The sequence below is a fragment of the Saccopteryx leptura genome, chromosome 4, assembly GCF_036850995.1.
Source record: "Saccopteryx leptura isolate mSacLep1 chromosome 4, mSacLep1_pri_phased_curated, whole genome shotgun sequence".
NCBI lineage: Eukaryota > Metazoa > Chordata > Mammalia > Chiroptera > Emballonuridae > Saccopteryx > Saccopteryx leptura.
This window is the reverse complement of record NC_089506.1, coordinates 204,161,052-204,178,776: the sequence shown is the minus strand read 5'-3', so window position 1 is coordinate 204,178,776 and position 17,725 is coordinate 204,161,052. Positions and strand designations below refer to the sequence as shown.

At 44.1% G+C, this 17,725-nt stretch overlaps 1 protein-coding gene across 1 annotated transcript in view; it reads left to right on the top strand.

Moving 5' to 3' along the window:
- Positions 1–17,725, top strand: part of SNX29 (sorting nexin 29) — a 563,948-nt gene that overhangs the window by 221,502 nt on the left and 324,721 nt on the right. Inside the window, exon 14 of the mRNA XM_066382590.1 lies at positions 13,602–13,684. Coding sequence (XP_066238687.1) covers positions 13,602–13,684 — 83 coding nt within the window. The remainder of the gene's footprint in view (positions 1–13,601; positions 13,685–17,725) is intronic.

Here is a 17,725-nt window from a genome sequence, read left to right as displayed (position 1 = left end):
CTCACACAGCTTAATAGACAACTCTGCCTTTTTAAACTTTTCAAGATGGTAGGGAGTTGTCAGCATAGAGGGGAGGAAGAGAGAAGCAGATGGATGGACAGTGTGAACAGTTGGATGAAAAGAAAGAGGGTCAGAATTTGCAGGAGGAGGAGATTGAAGTGCTGGTGGTGGCACCACGTGGTCAGAGGAGTTAAAAGATTAGAGCCTGTAAGGAGAAGGGAGGGGATGAGGGGGAGAAAGGCATAGCTGTAGCCTGTGAGGAGGGCGTTGGAGTGAGGAGAGACAGGCACTGCTGCTGCTGCAGCCTCTAAGGAGGGGAGAGTGGATGGAGAAGAGAAAGACATTTGCAAGTGAATGAGAAACAAGATTCGCAAAGGGAGGGGGCTTTCTGGAGGGAAGAGACTTGAGCAGAAGAGATCTGCAGAGGGACCAGAGAGGGGTCCTGAGAGAGGGGCACGCACAGGGGTCAGGCAGGAGCGGGAGAGAGGTGGGAGTCCACGGAGAAGAAAAGATTAGGAGTGGAAGTTTTAGGTGAGGTTTTTCTGGCCAAAAACAGCCTGCGTGTAGAACAGGTGGCGCAGAGATTAAGGACGGGAGCGAAGGTAGAAGAAAGCCTGCATGTAAGGAATTTCTGAGGCTTTCCCAGTCTGGTGGCAGAAATTATTGAGATCTTTGAGTGTGCTGTAATTGAAAGTAGTGTTTATATTGAGGCCACGCCATCCGCGAGGCCGAGTTTGACGAGATTTTTTTAAGAGGTATCCTGAAGGAGTAGTCTCTGAGGTCTGGGATTGGGAGGAGCCCATGTGGGCAAGAGGAGAGAAAGAGAAGAGCGTCCTCTGACTCTCAACTATTCTGAGTAGAGTAGAGTGTGTGGGACGTGAGGAAACCAATCGTCACCGGAGACCTCAGTTCCAGAGTAGCAGAAAGCAACCTGGCTAGGCACCTAGACTTTCGAAGAAGTCCGTCGGAGTAGCAATCTGCTTGAAGTAGAAGCCTCCCAAACTGTGAACCTCAGAGAATAGAGTGGGGGTGAGGGAAGGGGAGGAGCCTACCGGAGATTGGGAAAGAGTACAGATTCCTTACTTCTGGTCTGGCAGAGGGGTTCGAGACAGGGTCAGGTAGCCAGCCACTCAACCTATGTTCACACAGCCAAACAGAATCAGGGAGTAAGCCCAGGATAAGCTGCCGCTGCCCACTGCTTCCCTGGTAGTAAGTTTGGCTGGTGAAGGGGATTGTCCAGGCATCTGGTACCCTGTCCCAGGTTTCAGCACCAAATGTTAGAACCCATGGGAGTCCGGAAAGACCAGTGTACCAGGCTTATTGAAAGGAAGAAAGGAACCCTGCCGGGCTGACTCAAGGAGAGTCGTGCCAGGCACAGGCTAGGACGTGCTTTTTAAGGGTTTTGGGGAGGGGGAGTAGGAAGGGTTATGGGGCATGTAGCCCATTGGCTGCTGAACAAGGGAGGGTCTTTTATGAAAGTTTGCCAGGACTTTTTGGCTTGTGACATCAGACATTCCTTTGTGGTTGGTCATCTGCCGCGAGCCCTAAAACGAGACTTACTGACAGGGTTGAAGAGACGAAACCTAAGATTCTAATGGCTGTGGAGTTCGTTTGTTTTCATTGCTGAATAACATCCATTGTCTGGATGCACCACAGTTTGTTATCAGTTTTTTTTTTAATTTTTATTCATTCACCTATTGAAGGTCATCTTGGTAGTTCCCAAATTTTGACAATTATAAATAAAACTGCTAAATATGTGCAAGGTTTTATGTGGACTTAAGTTTTTAACTCTGAGGAGTAAATATCAAGGAGCGAGGTTGTCGGTAAGGATATATTTAGTTTTTTGAGAAACCGCCAACTGTCTTCCAAAGTGGCTGCATGGCGTTGCCCTCCCGCGGACAGTAAGTGAGAGTTCCTGCTGCACATCCTCGTCAGCATTGGGTGGTGTCAGAGTTCTGGACCTCAGCTGTTCTAACAGGTGTGGCTGGCGTTAGCTTTTGTAGTCCTCATTATTGTCCAGGCCTACTTGCTAGCTGGTTTGTGCACTTGCCCTCTGTGGATGCCACTTCCACGAGGGTAGAAACTAGACCTGTTATCCCCTCCATCTCTGCTGCCTAAATACTTGAGACGTAGTCGGTCTCAGGGAAGCATTTGCTGAACACATTCTGTCCTTTCTGCAATAATATGGTGAGGTGCTCAGTCCTCGCCTATTATTTAGGTGAATAAACTGAGGTGCAGAGAGGAACGTCCACCTTGCACACATTTGGTGAGGTGTGAAATTGCTCAGATCGCTGGACTTTTACTTTGACAGAGGAGGGAATTGAGGGTTAGAGAAACTAGTTGCCTTGGGCATATTATTTGTCTTCTCTCTTGTTCTCTGTTCCTTAGCCCAAAATTAAGGCAAAAGTACCTCATAGAATTGTGGGGTTAGATGGATTAATTTACGTAAAACTGTAGTAAATCAGCTGTGTAACAAATTACCCCTCCAAAATTGTAGCAGATTAAAACAAAAACAATCATCTCATAGTTTCGGTAGGTTAAGAATCTAGACCTGGCTTAGCTGGATGCCTCTGGATCACGGTCTCAAGAAGTGGTTGGTGGTCAGGGTGTTGGGTGGAGCTGTGGTCCTTTCAAAGCTCCACTTGGCTGGAGGATCTGCTTCCAAGCTTACACACATGGCTGCTGGCAGAACTTGTCCTCACAAGGTGGGTCTCTCAACAGGCTGCCTGGCTGTCCTCATGATAGGGGAGCTGGTGACGATGAGAGAGAGAGAGAGAGAGAGCACGAGCCAGAGAGCAGCCAAGATGGATGTCATTGTCTTATGACAATAGATCTGCAAATGACAGCCCATTACTTCTGCTGTTAGAAGAAACATATAAGACCGCTGCCTACTGAAGGGGTGGGCATTGCACAGGTTTTTTCTTTCCTTTTCACCCATGGCTGTTAATATGTACTAAGATGGTTGGGGAGCAGTTTAGAGACTGCCCACTACAGAAGCCTTCAGGATAGTGCTTGGTGCCCAGTGAGCGCTATGAGTTTAGTTGGTGCCACTGCCACTGCTGCCACCGTTGCTGCTGTTGCTCCTGCTGCCGTCACTGCGGGCGTGGTGTCGAAGAGCAGGTCGGAACTGGAGCCAAGGTGAACCCAGATTTGTCTGGTTCTGGTTATTTCTGGTTTCCTGTGCTGCCTCCTCTAGTTGAGCTTTTTGCTCTGCATTATGGTTGCCAGGGCTGATCATAGTAACCTTTGCCTAACCATCCTTAAAAGTACAGGGACATTGACCTTAGAGACAAAACATAGACTGGTGGTTACCAGGGGCTGGGGGTGGGGTAGGGAGTGGGGAATTGTTCAGTGGACCTGGAGTTTCAGTTTCGTAAGAGGAAGGGAGTCCTGGAGATGCATGGTGGTGATGGTTGCACAGCAATGTGCTGTACTTAATGCCTTTTCAGATAGCCACATACATTAAATCGTGTAGTAGATAAGCTTTTTGAGACTGGTTTCTTTAGTATAACATTTTTGAGATTCATCCAAGATGTTACATTTATCCATAGTGCATTCCTTTTTATGGATGAGTAGTATTCCTTTGTATGGATATACTACAGTTTATTTAACCATTTACCCACCAAAGGACATTTGAGTTGTTTCCAATTTTTGGCGATTATGAATAATGCTGCTATAAACATGTATAGATTTTTGTGTGAACAATACATTTTCTCTTCTCCAGGAAATACCCAGAAGTAATTTGCTGGGCCTTATGACAACTGTCTGTTGGACTTTATAGAAAGCTGTCATACTATTTTCCAGGGTGGCTGGATAGTTTTGCATTCTACCAGCTGTATAAGATCTCCTTCTCCCCAGCACTTAATATTGTCATTAAAAACTTTTAAAGCCATGTTAGTATGTTTGTAGTGGTATCCCACTGTGTTTTTTTGTTTTCCTAATGACTAATGATATTTAGCATTTTTTTCCTGTGTGTGTGTGTGTGTGTGTGTGTGTGTGTGTGTGTGTGTGAGAGAGAGAGAGAGAGAGAGAAAGAGAGAGAGGAAGAGGAAGAGAGAGATAAGAAGCATTAACTTGTAGTTGTGGTACTTTAGTTATTCATTGATTGTATCTCATATGTGCCTTGACTGGAGGCTCCAGCTGAGCCAGTGACCCCTTGCTCAAGCCAATGACTTTTGGGCTCAAGCCCGCAACCTCGTGCTCAAGCTGGTGAGCTTTTGCTCAAGCCGGCAACCTCGCGGTTTTGAACCTAGGACTTCAGCACCCCTAGGTCAATGCTCTTTATCCATTGTGCCACCACTGGTCAGGCATCCTTAATTTAAAAAAAAAAATTTGGGGGGGGGGTTAACTTTGGAAGGTTCTTTATGTATATATTTTGGATACAGGTCCTTTACTGTATGTATGATTTGTAAATATTTTTTCCCAGGCAGTACCTGTGTTTTCATGCTCCTAACTGTATCTTCCACAGAACAAATCCAGGTTACCTTTTTTTCTTTTCTGTTATGAATCATGCTTTTGATTTAATATCTAGGCACTCATTGTCTAATCTCAAGTTAGGCATGAAGATTTTCTCAAAAGCTTTATAGTTTTGTTGACCTAAACAGAGAGGTAAACTGAGGCAAGCTCAAGAATATGAATCTGGGAAACAGGAATTGCAGTTTGTAAAATGTGAACTGTTACAGGTGAGCATATTGAGAGTTGGGAGCATATTGAGAGTAAAGGGAGAGGGAGTTCAGTTAGACTCGGTTAAAATGAAAACAGATGGAGACTAGCCTTGAAAAGTCCCCAAGCAGACAAGACCAGTCTAGTTGTACAAAGAAAGCTTAATTCATCCCCGGGCAAGACCAGCCCCACCTGGGCATCCACCGTTCATGCCTCTGGCAAAACTTCCAGAGGCTGATATGAGACAACCACTGGCTGTAACCCCTCGTTATCCATGAAAATTCCAATACTACCAGGTTTCTGTATCAGGCTTTTATGGGAAATCAGTCTCTTATTCCTTAAGTTTTGTCTTCCTGAGGACACATGTGTGAGATTTTTCATTTTATATCCTCCCAACCTGTTTCAGATTGAAATTCTCTTGCAATGTTGTGTTTTATATTTATCTATGGTCCAGTTTGAACTAATATTTGTGTAAGGTGTGAGGTATTAGTTGAATTCTATTTTTTTTTGCATGTAGTGTGCAGTTATTCCACAACCATATGTTGAAAACACAACCTTTTCTCCTGAATTTCCTTTATACCTTGGTTAGAAAGTATGTGGCCATATTCATGTGAGTTTTATTTTGGGGCTCTTTGTTCTGGTCTGTTGGTCTGTGTCTTAACATTCTGCCAAATTGCATTCCTTGGTTGCTGTAGCTTTACAGTAAGTCTAAAAATTGGGTAGTATAAGTCCTCCAAATTTGTGCCTATTTTTCAACATGATTTAGGCTATCATAGTTTCTTTGCCTTTCCACATGACTTTTAGAATTAGCTCGTCTGTATCTACAAAAAATCCTGCTGGGCTTGCATTCAGTCCATAGATCAGCTTGTTAATTGACTTCCTAACTCCTTTGAGTCTTTTAATCCATGAACCTGTTATTTTCATATATTTAGTTCTGCTTTGATTTCTTTCATCAGTGTCTTTTGGTTTTCAGCATATAAATCCTGCCCATGTTTTGTTAGGTTTATACCTAGGAAATTTATTTTTTCAAGCAAAGATGAAAGATTCTTTTTATCATTTTGTTTTCCAACTGTTTATACAATTAGGTTTTGTATTTGACCTTGAAAACTCACTTATTAGTTTTAGGAGCTTTGGTAGAGTCTTGGAGTTTTCTATGTAGAAAATCACATCACCTGCCGGTAAGGATGGTTTTAATTTCTCTCTGTGTGCATCTGTTTGGCCCTATTTCACTGGTTAGAGCATCTAGTACTGTGCTGAATAGGAGTACCGAGAAAAGACTTCTTGACTTTTCCTCACTCTTACGGGGAGACTGTTCAGTCTTTCACCACTAAGAATGGTGCTAGGTGCATGTTTTTTGTAGCTCTAACCTACTTTAAATATGTTTTCCCCCTAGTGTACTAGTAAAGTGTGTTGATGGAAAATTTAAATGAATTTTCTCCTAATTCTGTCAACAGTAATGAGTACTGTTAACATTGTGGTATATATATTTCCAATGCAAATATATACCAATAAATATATGTAAGGGGTGGTAGTAAATATACTTCCCTTATTCTCTGCTGCAATCACGTAATGTTATATTGTAAATGTTCATCCATGTTAATAAACATACATGTTTATCAGCTCTATAGTATTCTTTTATATGTGGATACACCATAATTCATCTATAAACTCTTCCACTACCAGTCACTTATTTTGTAGCCAGTTTCTTTCTGCTATATTCACATCTTCATGTATATGTTTGAGACTTCTCCTTATTTCCTGAGCATCGTTTCCAAGAAGTGGGGTTGTTTGGTCAAAAGGTGAGCAGTTCTGGAGGCTGTTGATATTTCCTAAAGCTCACCTGTGACCTTAGACTGAATTCTTCCACTGACATAGTCATGAATGAGAACCTTCCGCCTCTAACCCTTTGAGGTGCAATGCCCCACCCTCATCCAGCTCGGTAGCTAACCCCCAGGTTGCCGCTGGGAGCTTCTAAACAGAAACCTGTCCTTCAAGCAGGCTTTTGCCCCCAGAGTCTTCCTGGAGAGTAGAGGGATGGAGAATGAGCTAGTGTGGAAAAGCCATAGGGCCAAGAAGTCTTTGCATTTGAGATGTCTGATGATTGATTGCTAGCAGAAGCTTGAGTGTGACCCTAGCAAAGTTCCTTAACCTCTGAACAAAGCTGAGCAGTCAGAAGAATCTTGTTACATCAGCACAAGAGTCTAACCAACCAAGAGATTCTGCAGACCTGTGATGACCAGCCCTTGTTTTTCCCACGGGAATCTTTCAAGGCTTGATATTTCCCAATTTGTCCGTTTCTCTTAACTCCCTAAACTTATATGAAGCAATGTGAGACTTTGGAGTTAAAGGATATCTGTTTGAATCTCGGGTTTGAGTATATGTGTCATTTGACTTTCTGGCCCTCAGTTTTCCAATCTGCAACATGGTCATAGTAAAAAACCAACCTTTTGAGGTGTTGATTCAGTGAGACCAAGTGTGTGACAGAGGAAGACCCAGACTTGGAGCTGCGTCAGTGTGAGTTGCAGTCCTGCCTGTACCAGCTGCAGGAGGTTTTTGATAGGGCACTTAGCTCTGTGAGCTTCTCTTCATCTGCAAAGTGACGGGAATAAAAAGTGGGGATAATCACCACTGCTCTCGCCAGGCGGCCTTGCAGATGAACTGAGTGTCCCATTCAGAGGCTATAGAGAAAAAACAAAACAAAACAGAGGCTATAGAGAGAAAAATATATTTCCTGCTAACTCTGTGGGGATCTTCTGAATGACGTAGAGCAGTGGTCCCCAACCTTTTTTGGGCCACGGACCAGTTTACTGTCAGAAAATATTTTCACGGACCGGCCTTTAGGGTGGGGCAGATAAATGCACAAAATAAAATTATGTGACTGGCATAAAAACTGGTATTTTTAAATATAATTGTCGAACTTACGAGACAAGTGTCAAGAGTGAGTCTTAGATGGATGTAACAGAGGGAATCTGGTCATTTTTTAAAAATAAAACATCGTTCAGACTTAAATATAAATAAAATGGAAATAATGTAAGTTATTTATTCTTTCTCTGCGGACCGGTACCAAATGGCCCACGGACCAGTACCGGTCCACAGCCCGGGGTTTGAGGATCACTGAGGGAGAGTATTTACCTGTAGGCTGCCTGGGCACTGAGCTGTTTTTCAGTTCTTGGCTAGCATGGAGGGATTTCAGGGAAGGCGGAAAGATCTCCAATGCCCCCCCTTTGCCACAGTTCACATGGGCAGTACTTTTTTAACAGAGATTTGTTTCTGTTCTATTAAATTTTTTCTACCAGTCCTAAGGGGCTGTGTCCCATCTAAAAAAGCAGCCTTTTACAAATTGTAGGGTTTGAGGGGTTAACAGGTGGTCAAGGTGCATTAGTATTTTGAAGGCACTGAGAAGCTCTGGAGAGGGGTGGGGGAGAGAACTTTGCTAATATTTACTGCCTCTTTTGCTAACTGTATTTAACTGCGATCTCTCTCAGAGCCCTTGTCATTTCCTGGAGTCCAGTGTGGGAATGTGCTTTAAAAATATCTCCTCCTCGTTGCACGATTTTACCTAAAGCAAAGATTCTCTTTCTCAAAATTTCAGCCACTTCTCACTGCCTTCATGGTTTTGCCACGCTTGTGTATCACCCACATTATTCTTTCAAGCCATTCACTTTGGAAAACATTCAATTTCCCCCCCCCCCCAAAGGGTTCTTTATAGCATTGCAATAAATGGAAAAATCAGCTTTTTAAGAAAGCATACGAGCAGAAATGCTAACGTGAGGAAGTTCAGTGAACCCCGCAGATGAGTGTGGGGACGTAGCCCGTGGGGAAGATCGTTTCAGGCTGTCCCCTGGGCTGGTTTTCTCCTGTTCACTGAACTGGGAGGAGGTTGGATCACCTCTCTTCACAGAGTGGAAGGAATTGGACAAGTAGAGAGGCAGCGGGAGGGGGCATTTCTGCGAGTTGATCTTCGTGAGGTTGGATTCCCACTGTGGTTGCTCAGGTCACAAAAGGCAGAGTGTGCCCGAGGGACCCCGACCCCTGCTCCTCCTGACCTGTGGACTCTCACTGTCATCGTCACAGGGCAATTGCCTGGGGCACCCCCCCTCTACCTCCTCGTTTGAGGCAGATGTGTAAGTTGCATCTGAAAGACTAGATCCTTGGGGAGAGCCCAACCATTGACCATGGGTCACTGATGGGTCCCAGAGGTTGACGAGTACAGCAGCTGCTCCTGGAGCACCAAGGATGACACTCAGGATGGAGGTGGAGAAACTGGTGGAACCCTTAGGACTCCCAAGCAGCCCGTTTTGTGGAGATCTGAGCACTGACCGTTCCTCTACAGTAACAGCACCCTATCCCCAACTTTTCTGGGTGGTTTTCAGACGGAGTCTTACGGAAATCACTCATTGCAAAAGGAGCAGGTGTCACAGGGGGGGCCTCCGCTGAGCCCGGTAACCCTAGAGCCAAGGGGAGGAGAGTCGTGCAGTGGGAAGGAAAGCTGTGCGAGGATGTGGCTGACGGCGCGCCAGCCGTCTGTGCCCCCTTGTTCAGAGGTGTCGTCCGCACAGGCCCACTCAGTTACCTGCCACCAGTGGAGACGGGTGGAGGAGGGGAGGTGCCTCACCCCGTATGCTCCACAGTAGTTTCACCCACCAGCAAGGTTAAAGGTAAAGCTCTGTGTGTATGGCCTCTGGACTGTGTCACTCTCGCTGTCTCATCCATGTGCACGAGTATGTGCGCGCACACACACACGTACATACACACACACACACACACACACACACACACACAGACTTGCGGGATGGTATAAAGTGAAGAGGCTAGGTGCCCATGCCATACAGTAGCCTAGGCATTTTTCTGTTTATTGCCATGATATAAAGAATACTTTGAAAGAAAATTAGATATTGCTAAAAGTGAACAGCTGGGAAGAAAAGTATTAAGGAAAGAATAATGGGGGTGATACACAGGTGCTCCCTCGCCTCTCACCTGTTAAGGCTGACAGGCTGCAGGCCTGTGACTTGTGCTGGGCTGAAGGTGTCTGCCGGGGCGGCCACGGCCATTATTGCCGTTCTGGGGCCTTTCATAGTGGGATGTGCTTAATTAATTGATCCATTCCATTGTCTTATGAAGTATCATATAAAAAGGCATTTTTATTTGATAATTATAACAAGAGACCTGTGTAATGATAAGAACAACTAATAACTATGTGGTTCTTCTGTTTATAAATTAAAGTCTGTTAGCTGGTTGCTGATTAGTTGTCCAGAGCCTAGGAATTATTTTCTTCGGTCAATAATGGTTTTATTAAATCTTTTTAAAAATAATTTTTTAAAATGTTTTTCATTTTATTGATTTTTTTAGAGAGAGGAAGGGAGAAAGCAGGAGAGAGAGACAGGAACATCTGTTCCTGTATGTGCCCTGACTGGGGATCAAACAGGCAACCTTTGTGCTCCGGGACGATGCTCTAACCAACTGAGCTATTCAGCCAGGGCAGATCGATAACATGTTAAGTTTTTAAAAATACCTTTTGATGGGGCAAGGACTCTGTAGTTTGCAAAGCCCCCACCTCTATTCCTTCTTGTTACTTATCTCTGGTTTGCTTTTGCTCATTGGCCTGGCCTGCCATGCTCATTTAAGCCTGTGTTCTGTCTTGAAGAGACACGCTGTGGCAGAGGATTGTTAAGAGTAGCAGCTAATATATGGACTTGACAGAAATTCTCTTTCTCTCTCTCACTTACTTCGTGACCCTGTCAGTCCTAGTTTTGCTGTTGCACCATAGTTACCTAAGATGTCACCACTGAGGATACTGGGTCAAGGGTATGCATGGTTCATTGATACAGACTTGGCGGGGATGAACTTATGGCTCTCAAAGATGTCCGACCCAGTGGTTTGATGCAGTCTTCATGGTTTCTCATCATTTTGATGGAAACCCGATTTAATATTAAAAATCTTGACTTTTATCTGTTAGGGCTGATATTTAGATAGTCTGAGGACACAGTTAAAAGACTGATCCCAACTAGAAGAAAAGCAGCCACTGGAAACAGTTCAGTGCTGGCTGCAGAGCTGATGATGAATAAGGACACCGCGTGTGGCCTGCGTCGTGTGAGCGAATGAGACCGAGCAGCCAGACGCTGATGGCACTCGCTGTCAGTCGGCCAGAGTGACTGTCTAGTCTGCCTCTTGGGGGATGTTCTGCCATCAACCGTTGTTAAAGTATGGTACACAGAAATGCATATAAATTTTCCCCTTTCCCTAGTTTTCAGATCATATGTGATTTGAGTTTCTATGTGGAGATTAGGACTAGGCTAGGATGAGGGTCAAGACTCTGGCAGAGGGAACCCAGAAAAACAAGCTGTAAATCCATGTACGTCAGGGAATATATTTTCTCCCACAGGCCTTTTTAGAACTTGTTAGTTGTTTAGCTTTAGATGTTTGCTATTCATATCGCAGACAGAGAAAGTGCATATACCTGTAGAAACATCCATGACAGGCTGTCTGGGAGGCCGGGGGTAATTAAGGGACTGTCCCTTGTACTTGACTCTCTCTGAAGCTCCCGAGATGAACGTTGAGTTCTCAGGCGACACCTAAGTATATGGTAGTGTCTGCAGGTGATGCGGATATTCTTTCTGCCAAAATACAGAGCAAAAAGCAAAACACAAACAGCGCTGTGGGCTGAGATGTAGTCAGGGCATTGGAAACACGATAGAGCCAGGGACAGGCAGTCTCAGGTTTTCCCACTGAGTAAATTGTGGCGTCTCCATGTCAAGGGATGGCATTTCCATCCATAAATAGACCAGGAGAAGCTTCTGGTGGTGAGTTCTTAAATGAGACAAACCCAGTTGTAGAAAAATTTATAATATGATTTGGTTTTATAAAGTAAACTCTATTTGAGTATATTGGGTTTGTGGTGACTATATGAGCAGGGAAGAAGGCATGAAATGTGTGGGTCAGACTTTGAACATTGATCACCACAGGGAAGGGGTGAGTGGAACAATAAACAAGGGACAAACACTTAAAAAACAAAAAAATTAAAAGATGTTTGTTTCATCAACAGAGAATTATATTTAGGAGAATGTGTGTTTATGCGTGCACCTAGTAAGAGGTATGATAGAATAGTTATAGAAACGTTGGATTTATTTCAAGGTGTTGGGTTTTCAGCTGCTGTTTTTTTTAGAGTGCACATGAGAAAAAGAGAAACAGACAGACAGGAAGAGAGAGAGAAGCATCAACTCGTAGTTGAGGTACCTTAGTAGTTCATTGATTGCTTTCTCATATGTGCCTTGACCATGGGGCTACCGCAGAGCAAGTGACCCCTTACTCAAGCCAGCGACCTTGGGCTTCAAGCCAGCAATCTTTGGGCTCAAGCCAGTGACCATGGGGTCATGTCTATGATCCCACACTCAAGCTGGTGACTTCATGTTCAAGTCAGATGAGCCTGCACTTAAGCTGGTGACCTTGGGGTTTTGAACCTAGGTCCTCAATGTCCCAGGCTGATGCTCTATCCACTGTACCACCACCTGGTCAGGCTATAGCTCTTTTCATTTGAGGAAATATTCTGGCATGTTCAAAGACAGGTTTAAGAGCTTTAGGGAAAGGAGCAGAAACTGAAATGTGGAAGAGGCACCTCTCTGGGGGGTAGCTGGCAAGAAAACAAGTCCAAATATTTTAATTAATTAATTAAGCGAGAGGCAGGAGGCAGAGAGATAGACTCTCATGCGTCTGACTGGGATCCACTTGGGAAAGCCCCCTAAATGGCAATACTCTACCCATTTGGGGCCGCTGCTTCATTGCTTGGCAACCAAGCTGTTTTGGTGCTTGAGGCGAGGCCATGGAGACGTTTTCAGCACCCAGGGCCAGCTTGCTTGAACCATTCGAGCCATGGCTGTGGGAGAAGAAGAGATAGAGAGAGAGAAGGGGGATGAGGAGGGGTAGAGAAGCAGATGTTCACTTCTCCTATATGCTCTGACTGGGAATCAAACTTGGTATATCCACATTCTGGGCCAATGCTCTACCACTAAGCGAACTGGCCAGGGCCAAATCTAAATATTAGAGGAGACAGAGAAAAACTCTTCTGGGCCTTACAGGCCAAGAGATGTGGGTTTGGATTTTGGCAGTGTGACTTGTGACCATGGTTGGAGAACTAATCCATGCCCTGATTCCTCTCCTCTAAAATGGGGAGAATATTATAATGTTATTGTGCCTGATACATCATAGTCGTTTAATGAACATTTTTCCACTGAATAAAGAATGAATAAATGAATGACTGCATGCTTGATGCATTGAGGTCACATATGTAAAGTCTGAACTATGTCATAAATAATCAACAAATGGTAGTTTTCTCCCCCTGATCTTCGTGAATTCAGTAGCATGGGGTCTTGTAGCCGTTTAGATAAGACTGTCACTGGACAGTCTTATGTGGAGGAGGATGTGGCCTTAGTCAGCTGTTTCTCCTCTTTCTGCCTCATCTCTAAAATTGATGTTGAGATAATGCCTTGCAAAGATTAAATTAGATACTAAAGACTTCACATGATGCCTGGCATGCAGTGAATATCCAGTACATTTAGTGGTTAATAACATTTTTGAGTATTCCCCAGGTTGAAGACACAGTACTTGGTCTGTGCTTCTGTAAATGGAGAGTATATCATAGAGTGCCTGACACAGACTAGGCACCTTACAGATTGGTAAAATCAAATAACCTGAGCACATGTCAGCATCCTGTTGTTTGGGGTACTGGAACCAGTTAGCTTATTTCTATCATGAAAGAATAGTTCTTGAAGGCATTCTTCAAATGTGCCTTTGCTAATGTCTTTTCAAGTGATGACCTCAAAAACAAAGAATGCATTATTATTTGTAAGATGAATATTGTTCATTTTTCAGACCCACCCCCCCCGCCTTTGGTCTAAATTACCAATTATTAAAAATATATTTTTTTAACATTCTTGTACCTGCAGGGAAAATGAGGTGCTCAAAGTCCAGCTGAAGAAATATGTAGGAGCTGTCCAGATGCTGAAAAGAGAAGGTCAAACAGCTGAAGGTGAGGGGTAGGGGCCAAGCTTGGGTGGGGAGGGGACCAAGCCTGTGCATCCTTATAGCCCCTGTGCCTGACACATAGTGAATACTCACCATATGGCAAGTGCATATGCAGATAAATTGGAAAAGTGGGATTCTGGAAAATTCATTAGATGGAAAGCCCTGCTGTGTATTGCTACGTTAATATTGCAAGACTTACTTGCTGGGTTATTAGCAATAGTCATATCAATTTATAAACTTAGGGAATTTTATGTCTAGAGTCTTGAGACAACACTTGCAAGGTAGTGAACCTCGCAGCATGATTAAGTCCCATTAGGCCAGAGGTGAAAACGACAGAATGCCAAAGTGGTGGAGAGCCCGAGCTCCGGATGCCGTCTGACCAGGTGCTAGCCCTAGCTCTGGTGGAGTTTTTTAATCTCTCTGTACCTGCGTTTCTCACCTGTAAAGTATGGTTCATTGACAGCTCCTGCGTCCTGAGGCAATCCATACAGACAGCATAATGCCTACTATACAATCAGTACTGAGTAAATTTGAGCTATTTACTAATATTATTAATCAGACATACAAGTAGATAGAAAAATGATCACTTGACAAGACGTCAGAAAACGAGGTGGTGCTATATGCTTCCTTTCTCTGCAGTTTGGCTACAGTTTAACTGTCCTGAATCAACGGAAATGTTTCTCAGGTCAGCCTGAAGAAAGGATATTTAACTTGGGCTGAAGTGTCCTGCAGCCAACTGACCGTTTCAGAAGTGAGCTCTCAAGTGAGTTGTGAGCATTTTAATAAAGGGGCGAATGCTCCATGCTCACAGGTATTGAGAGTCAGCCAGACCTGGATTTGAATTCAGGCTCACCCACTGTAACTTGACCTCTCGGGGTTATCTTGCCGTACATGAGGGAAAACATCACATCAGTAGCATGAGGTCATTGTGGGGATTTACCGAAACAACGCAGTTTCCTGTATGGCCTCTGGTGTATGAAATCTGGATAGGGCTTGAGCAGTATTATCATAAAGACTTGAATTTTCTTTGCAGCTTTTCTATTTCTTATGGTCTCAGTTTTATCAGGTTCAAGATATTGATGATTTTTACAAAGTAACATTCCTCACTTTATTCATGATTCATCTGTATCCATTACCAGTATGGGAGTTGTCATTGCAGAATTAATCATTAATCATGGTTTCCTCTGTGGGCTCATCACTCTTTTTGTACAGATATTACAGTTTATGGCCCCAAATTCATTTCATTATGTGGAGTTATGTATATGTTGGTCTTCTAACTTTTCACTCCTCATCTTTGTTCCCCCAGCTCCTGGCTTTTTTAGTCATTCACTCCATTCCTTACCTGGACTGTAGTGGGCAGAGGGCCCTTTACCTTTTCCAAGCAAGTTCAGGTCTATTCTCATTTGACTCAGTAACTCTGTGATGAGTAGGTCTTTTTCCTCTATTTTAAAAAGTTGGTTATTGGAGGCTCAAGAGAGCTTACGGGGCTCATACTCGTATCTGGGGTGGAAGTGAACTTGGGTCATTTTCCTCCAAATCCCTGGTTCTTTGCATTATAGATTTCTTAAGCTTAGAGTGCAGAGGAGTTACCTGGGGAACCTGTTCAATAGGCCTCCCTGGGAGGAGAAGAAAATTCCTTTCCTAGGACTTCCTGCAGCGGATCTAGGACGAGGCTCTAGATTAGCATATCTAGATATGTGACCCCTAATACACGTGACCTGTGGAACACCAGGACCTTTTGGGAAGTCTGCACTCTACCTATACAGAACTTTGATTGTGTCCATTAAGAAAATTAAGCCTAGTGACGCTACTTAGCATAATTATACACGTCTCTGTGCACTGTACTGTGTGCTTATCCCCCCCACCCTGAGTCAAGTCTTTCATCCATAGCCATTTATACCCCTATACCCTCCTCCACTCCCCCCCACCCCAGTAACCACCATACTGTTGTCTGTGGGCATGAGTTTTTGTTTTTGTTTTTGTTGTTGTTCTTTTTTGCTCTATCCCGTCACCTACCTTCTAATAAATTCAATTAAAAAATATTAAACCTAGGAAAAAAAGGAACACTACCAGGCTTGCATTTGCATTAAAAACCTCAACCCTATAAAATACATTTCTGGGCTTGACCTGTGGTGGCGCAGTGGATAAAGCATTGGGAACGCTGGTTCGAAACCTCAGGCACTTATGGGAGTTGATGCTTCCTGCTCCTCCTGCTTCCTCTCTCTCTCTCCTCTCTGAAATGAGTAAATAAAATGAAAAATAATGCATTTCTGAGTGACTCCCTCCAAATGGGTACATGGAACCTACAATATACTGAATGGCTTCTCATGTTAGCCGAAGCTCCCTTTCCTGAGTCTGGGCCTGAATGCTCTGTGCCAAAGCTGGGCAGGGGCCTTTTCAGGACAAAGTTGAGGCGGCCCTGAATGGACTGGGGCAGAGAAGATGAAGCACGTTCTGCTACCTTGTGTAGCAGTAGTTCCTTACTACTCTGTTTCTTACTGTGTAGTTTAAGACTGTCTGCCTTATCTGAGCCATCCTTCAGTGGAAGGGTTTTTTTTTTTTGTTTTTTTTTTTTTTTACAGAGACAGAGAGAGAGTCAGAGAGAGGGATAGACAGGGACAGACAGAAAAGAATGGAGAGATGAGAAGCATCAATCATTAGTTTTTCATTGTGCATTGCAACACCTTAGTTGTTCATTAAGTGCTTTCTCATATGTGCCTTGACCACGGGCCTTCAGCAGACTGAGTAACCCCTTGCTCGAGCCAGTGACCTTGGGCTCAAGCCGGTGAGCTTTTGCTCAAACCAGATGAGTCCGTGCTCAAGCTGGCGACCTCGGGGTCTCGAACCTGGGTCCTTCCACATCCCAGTCCAATGCTCTATCCACTGCGCCTCCGCCTGGTCAGGCCAGTGGAAGGTTTCTATAAAATCCCCTGATTGTGGTGATGCACCGATGTCCTGTTGGTGCCCACTGGAGTCCTGCACTTCATTCCTTTTCTTATTTCACAACTGTAGTGAGCACCAGCTACGTCCTGGGCATCATGATGCAGCCTCATTAAAAGGCACTCTTTCAAAAATTGTACTCAGGCCTAGTTTTCAAGTGAGGTCATATATCACTCAGAGATTGAGACTTTGCTCCCCAACTGCACTGACCCAGGTTGTTCAAAACCATTGAGTATGGGCCCTGACCAGGCGGTAGTGACTTGGGGTGTACCGGCCAGACTGGGGTGGTGTGGGTGTCTGGGGAGTTGGAGGAGCAGGGGCAGGGAGGGGATGGAGAAGGAGGGAGTCCTTTTCTGATCTGGAATTCCCTTGGCTCCTAATGGTAAGGGGATGAACACAGAAATAGGTGCTGGCTTCCAAAATTTTAGTGGGAATCAGAATGCATTTTTCCTACTATAAACCTTGTAGTGTGAGGATATAAAGCTTTGTTGTTTTTCTCTTTCAGCCACAAATTATTTGTGAAACTATGAGCTCATCTGTAGGGGAAAGAGTAAAAAGTCATTTAAATTTAAGTCACAAGCCTTTAGGGTCGAATAGGTCACTGAGAGCTCTATTGAGGTCCTCACCTTCATTACTGCATTGTTGTTGTGAAAAAACGGTCCAGGATAAAAACAAAACAAAACAAAACAAAAAAATCAAAACAAAATGGACATCTAGAGTAGATTGTTGACAGCCTTTAATTTTACAGATATCAAAGTTCAAATTTCTACCCTTTCCCTTTTTCAAAAGAGTGATATAGTCCCTCTAAGAAAACCCTGATCTAATCAGCTACATGTGGAGTGGGTGGCCTCGTCCAGTAATTGAAAGAGTTTGTCCCCCTGATGTGGTTCAGAAGTGAGGTTAGGTTACTGACCACTCAAGCGCTCCTGTTCCTTCTAATGCCAGGAGATTTTCCAAAAGCTTATGCTTCCATGTGCATTTTTGGATCTTCCTCATCCTGGAGCTATGTTGTGCTGTCCCTCCGGTCCGAGCTGTGACAGAAGGCCCATTGTGTCCAGGAGGGACTGGCTTGGCAGTTACACTGCTGTTGTCACTCTTACTGGAC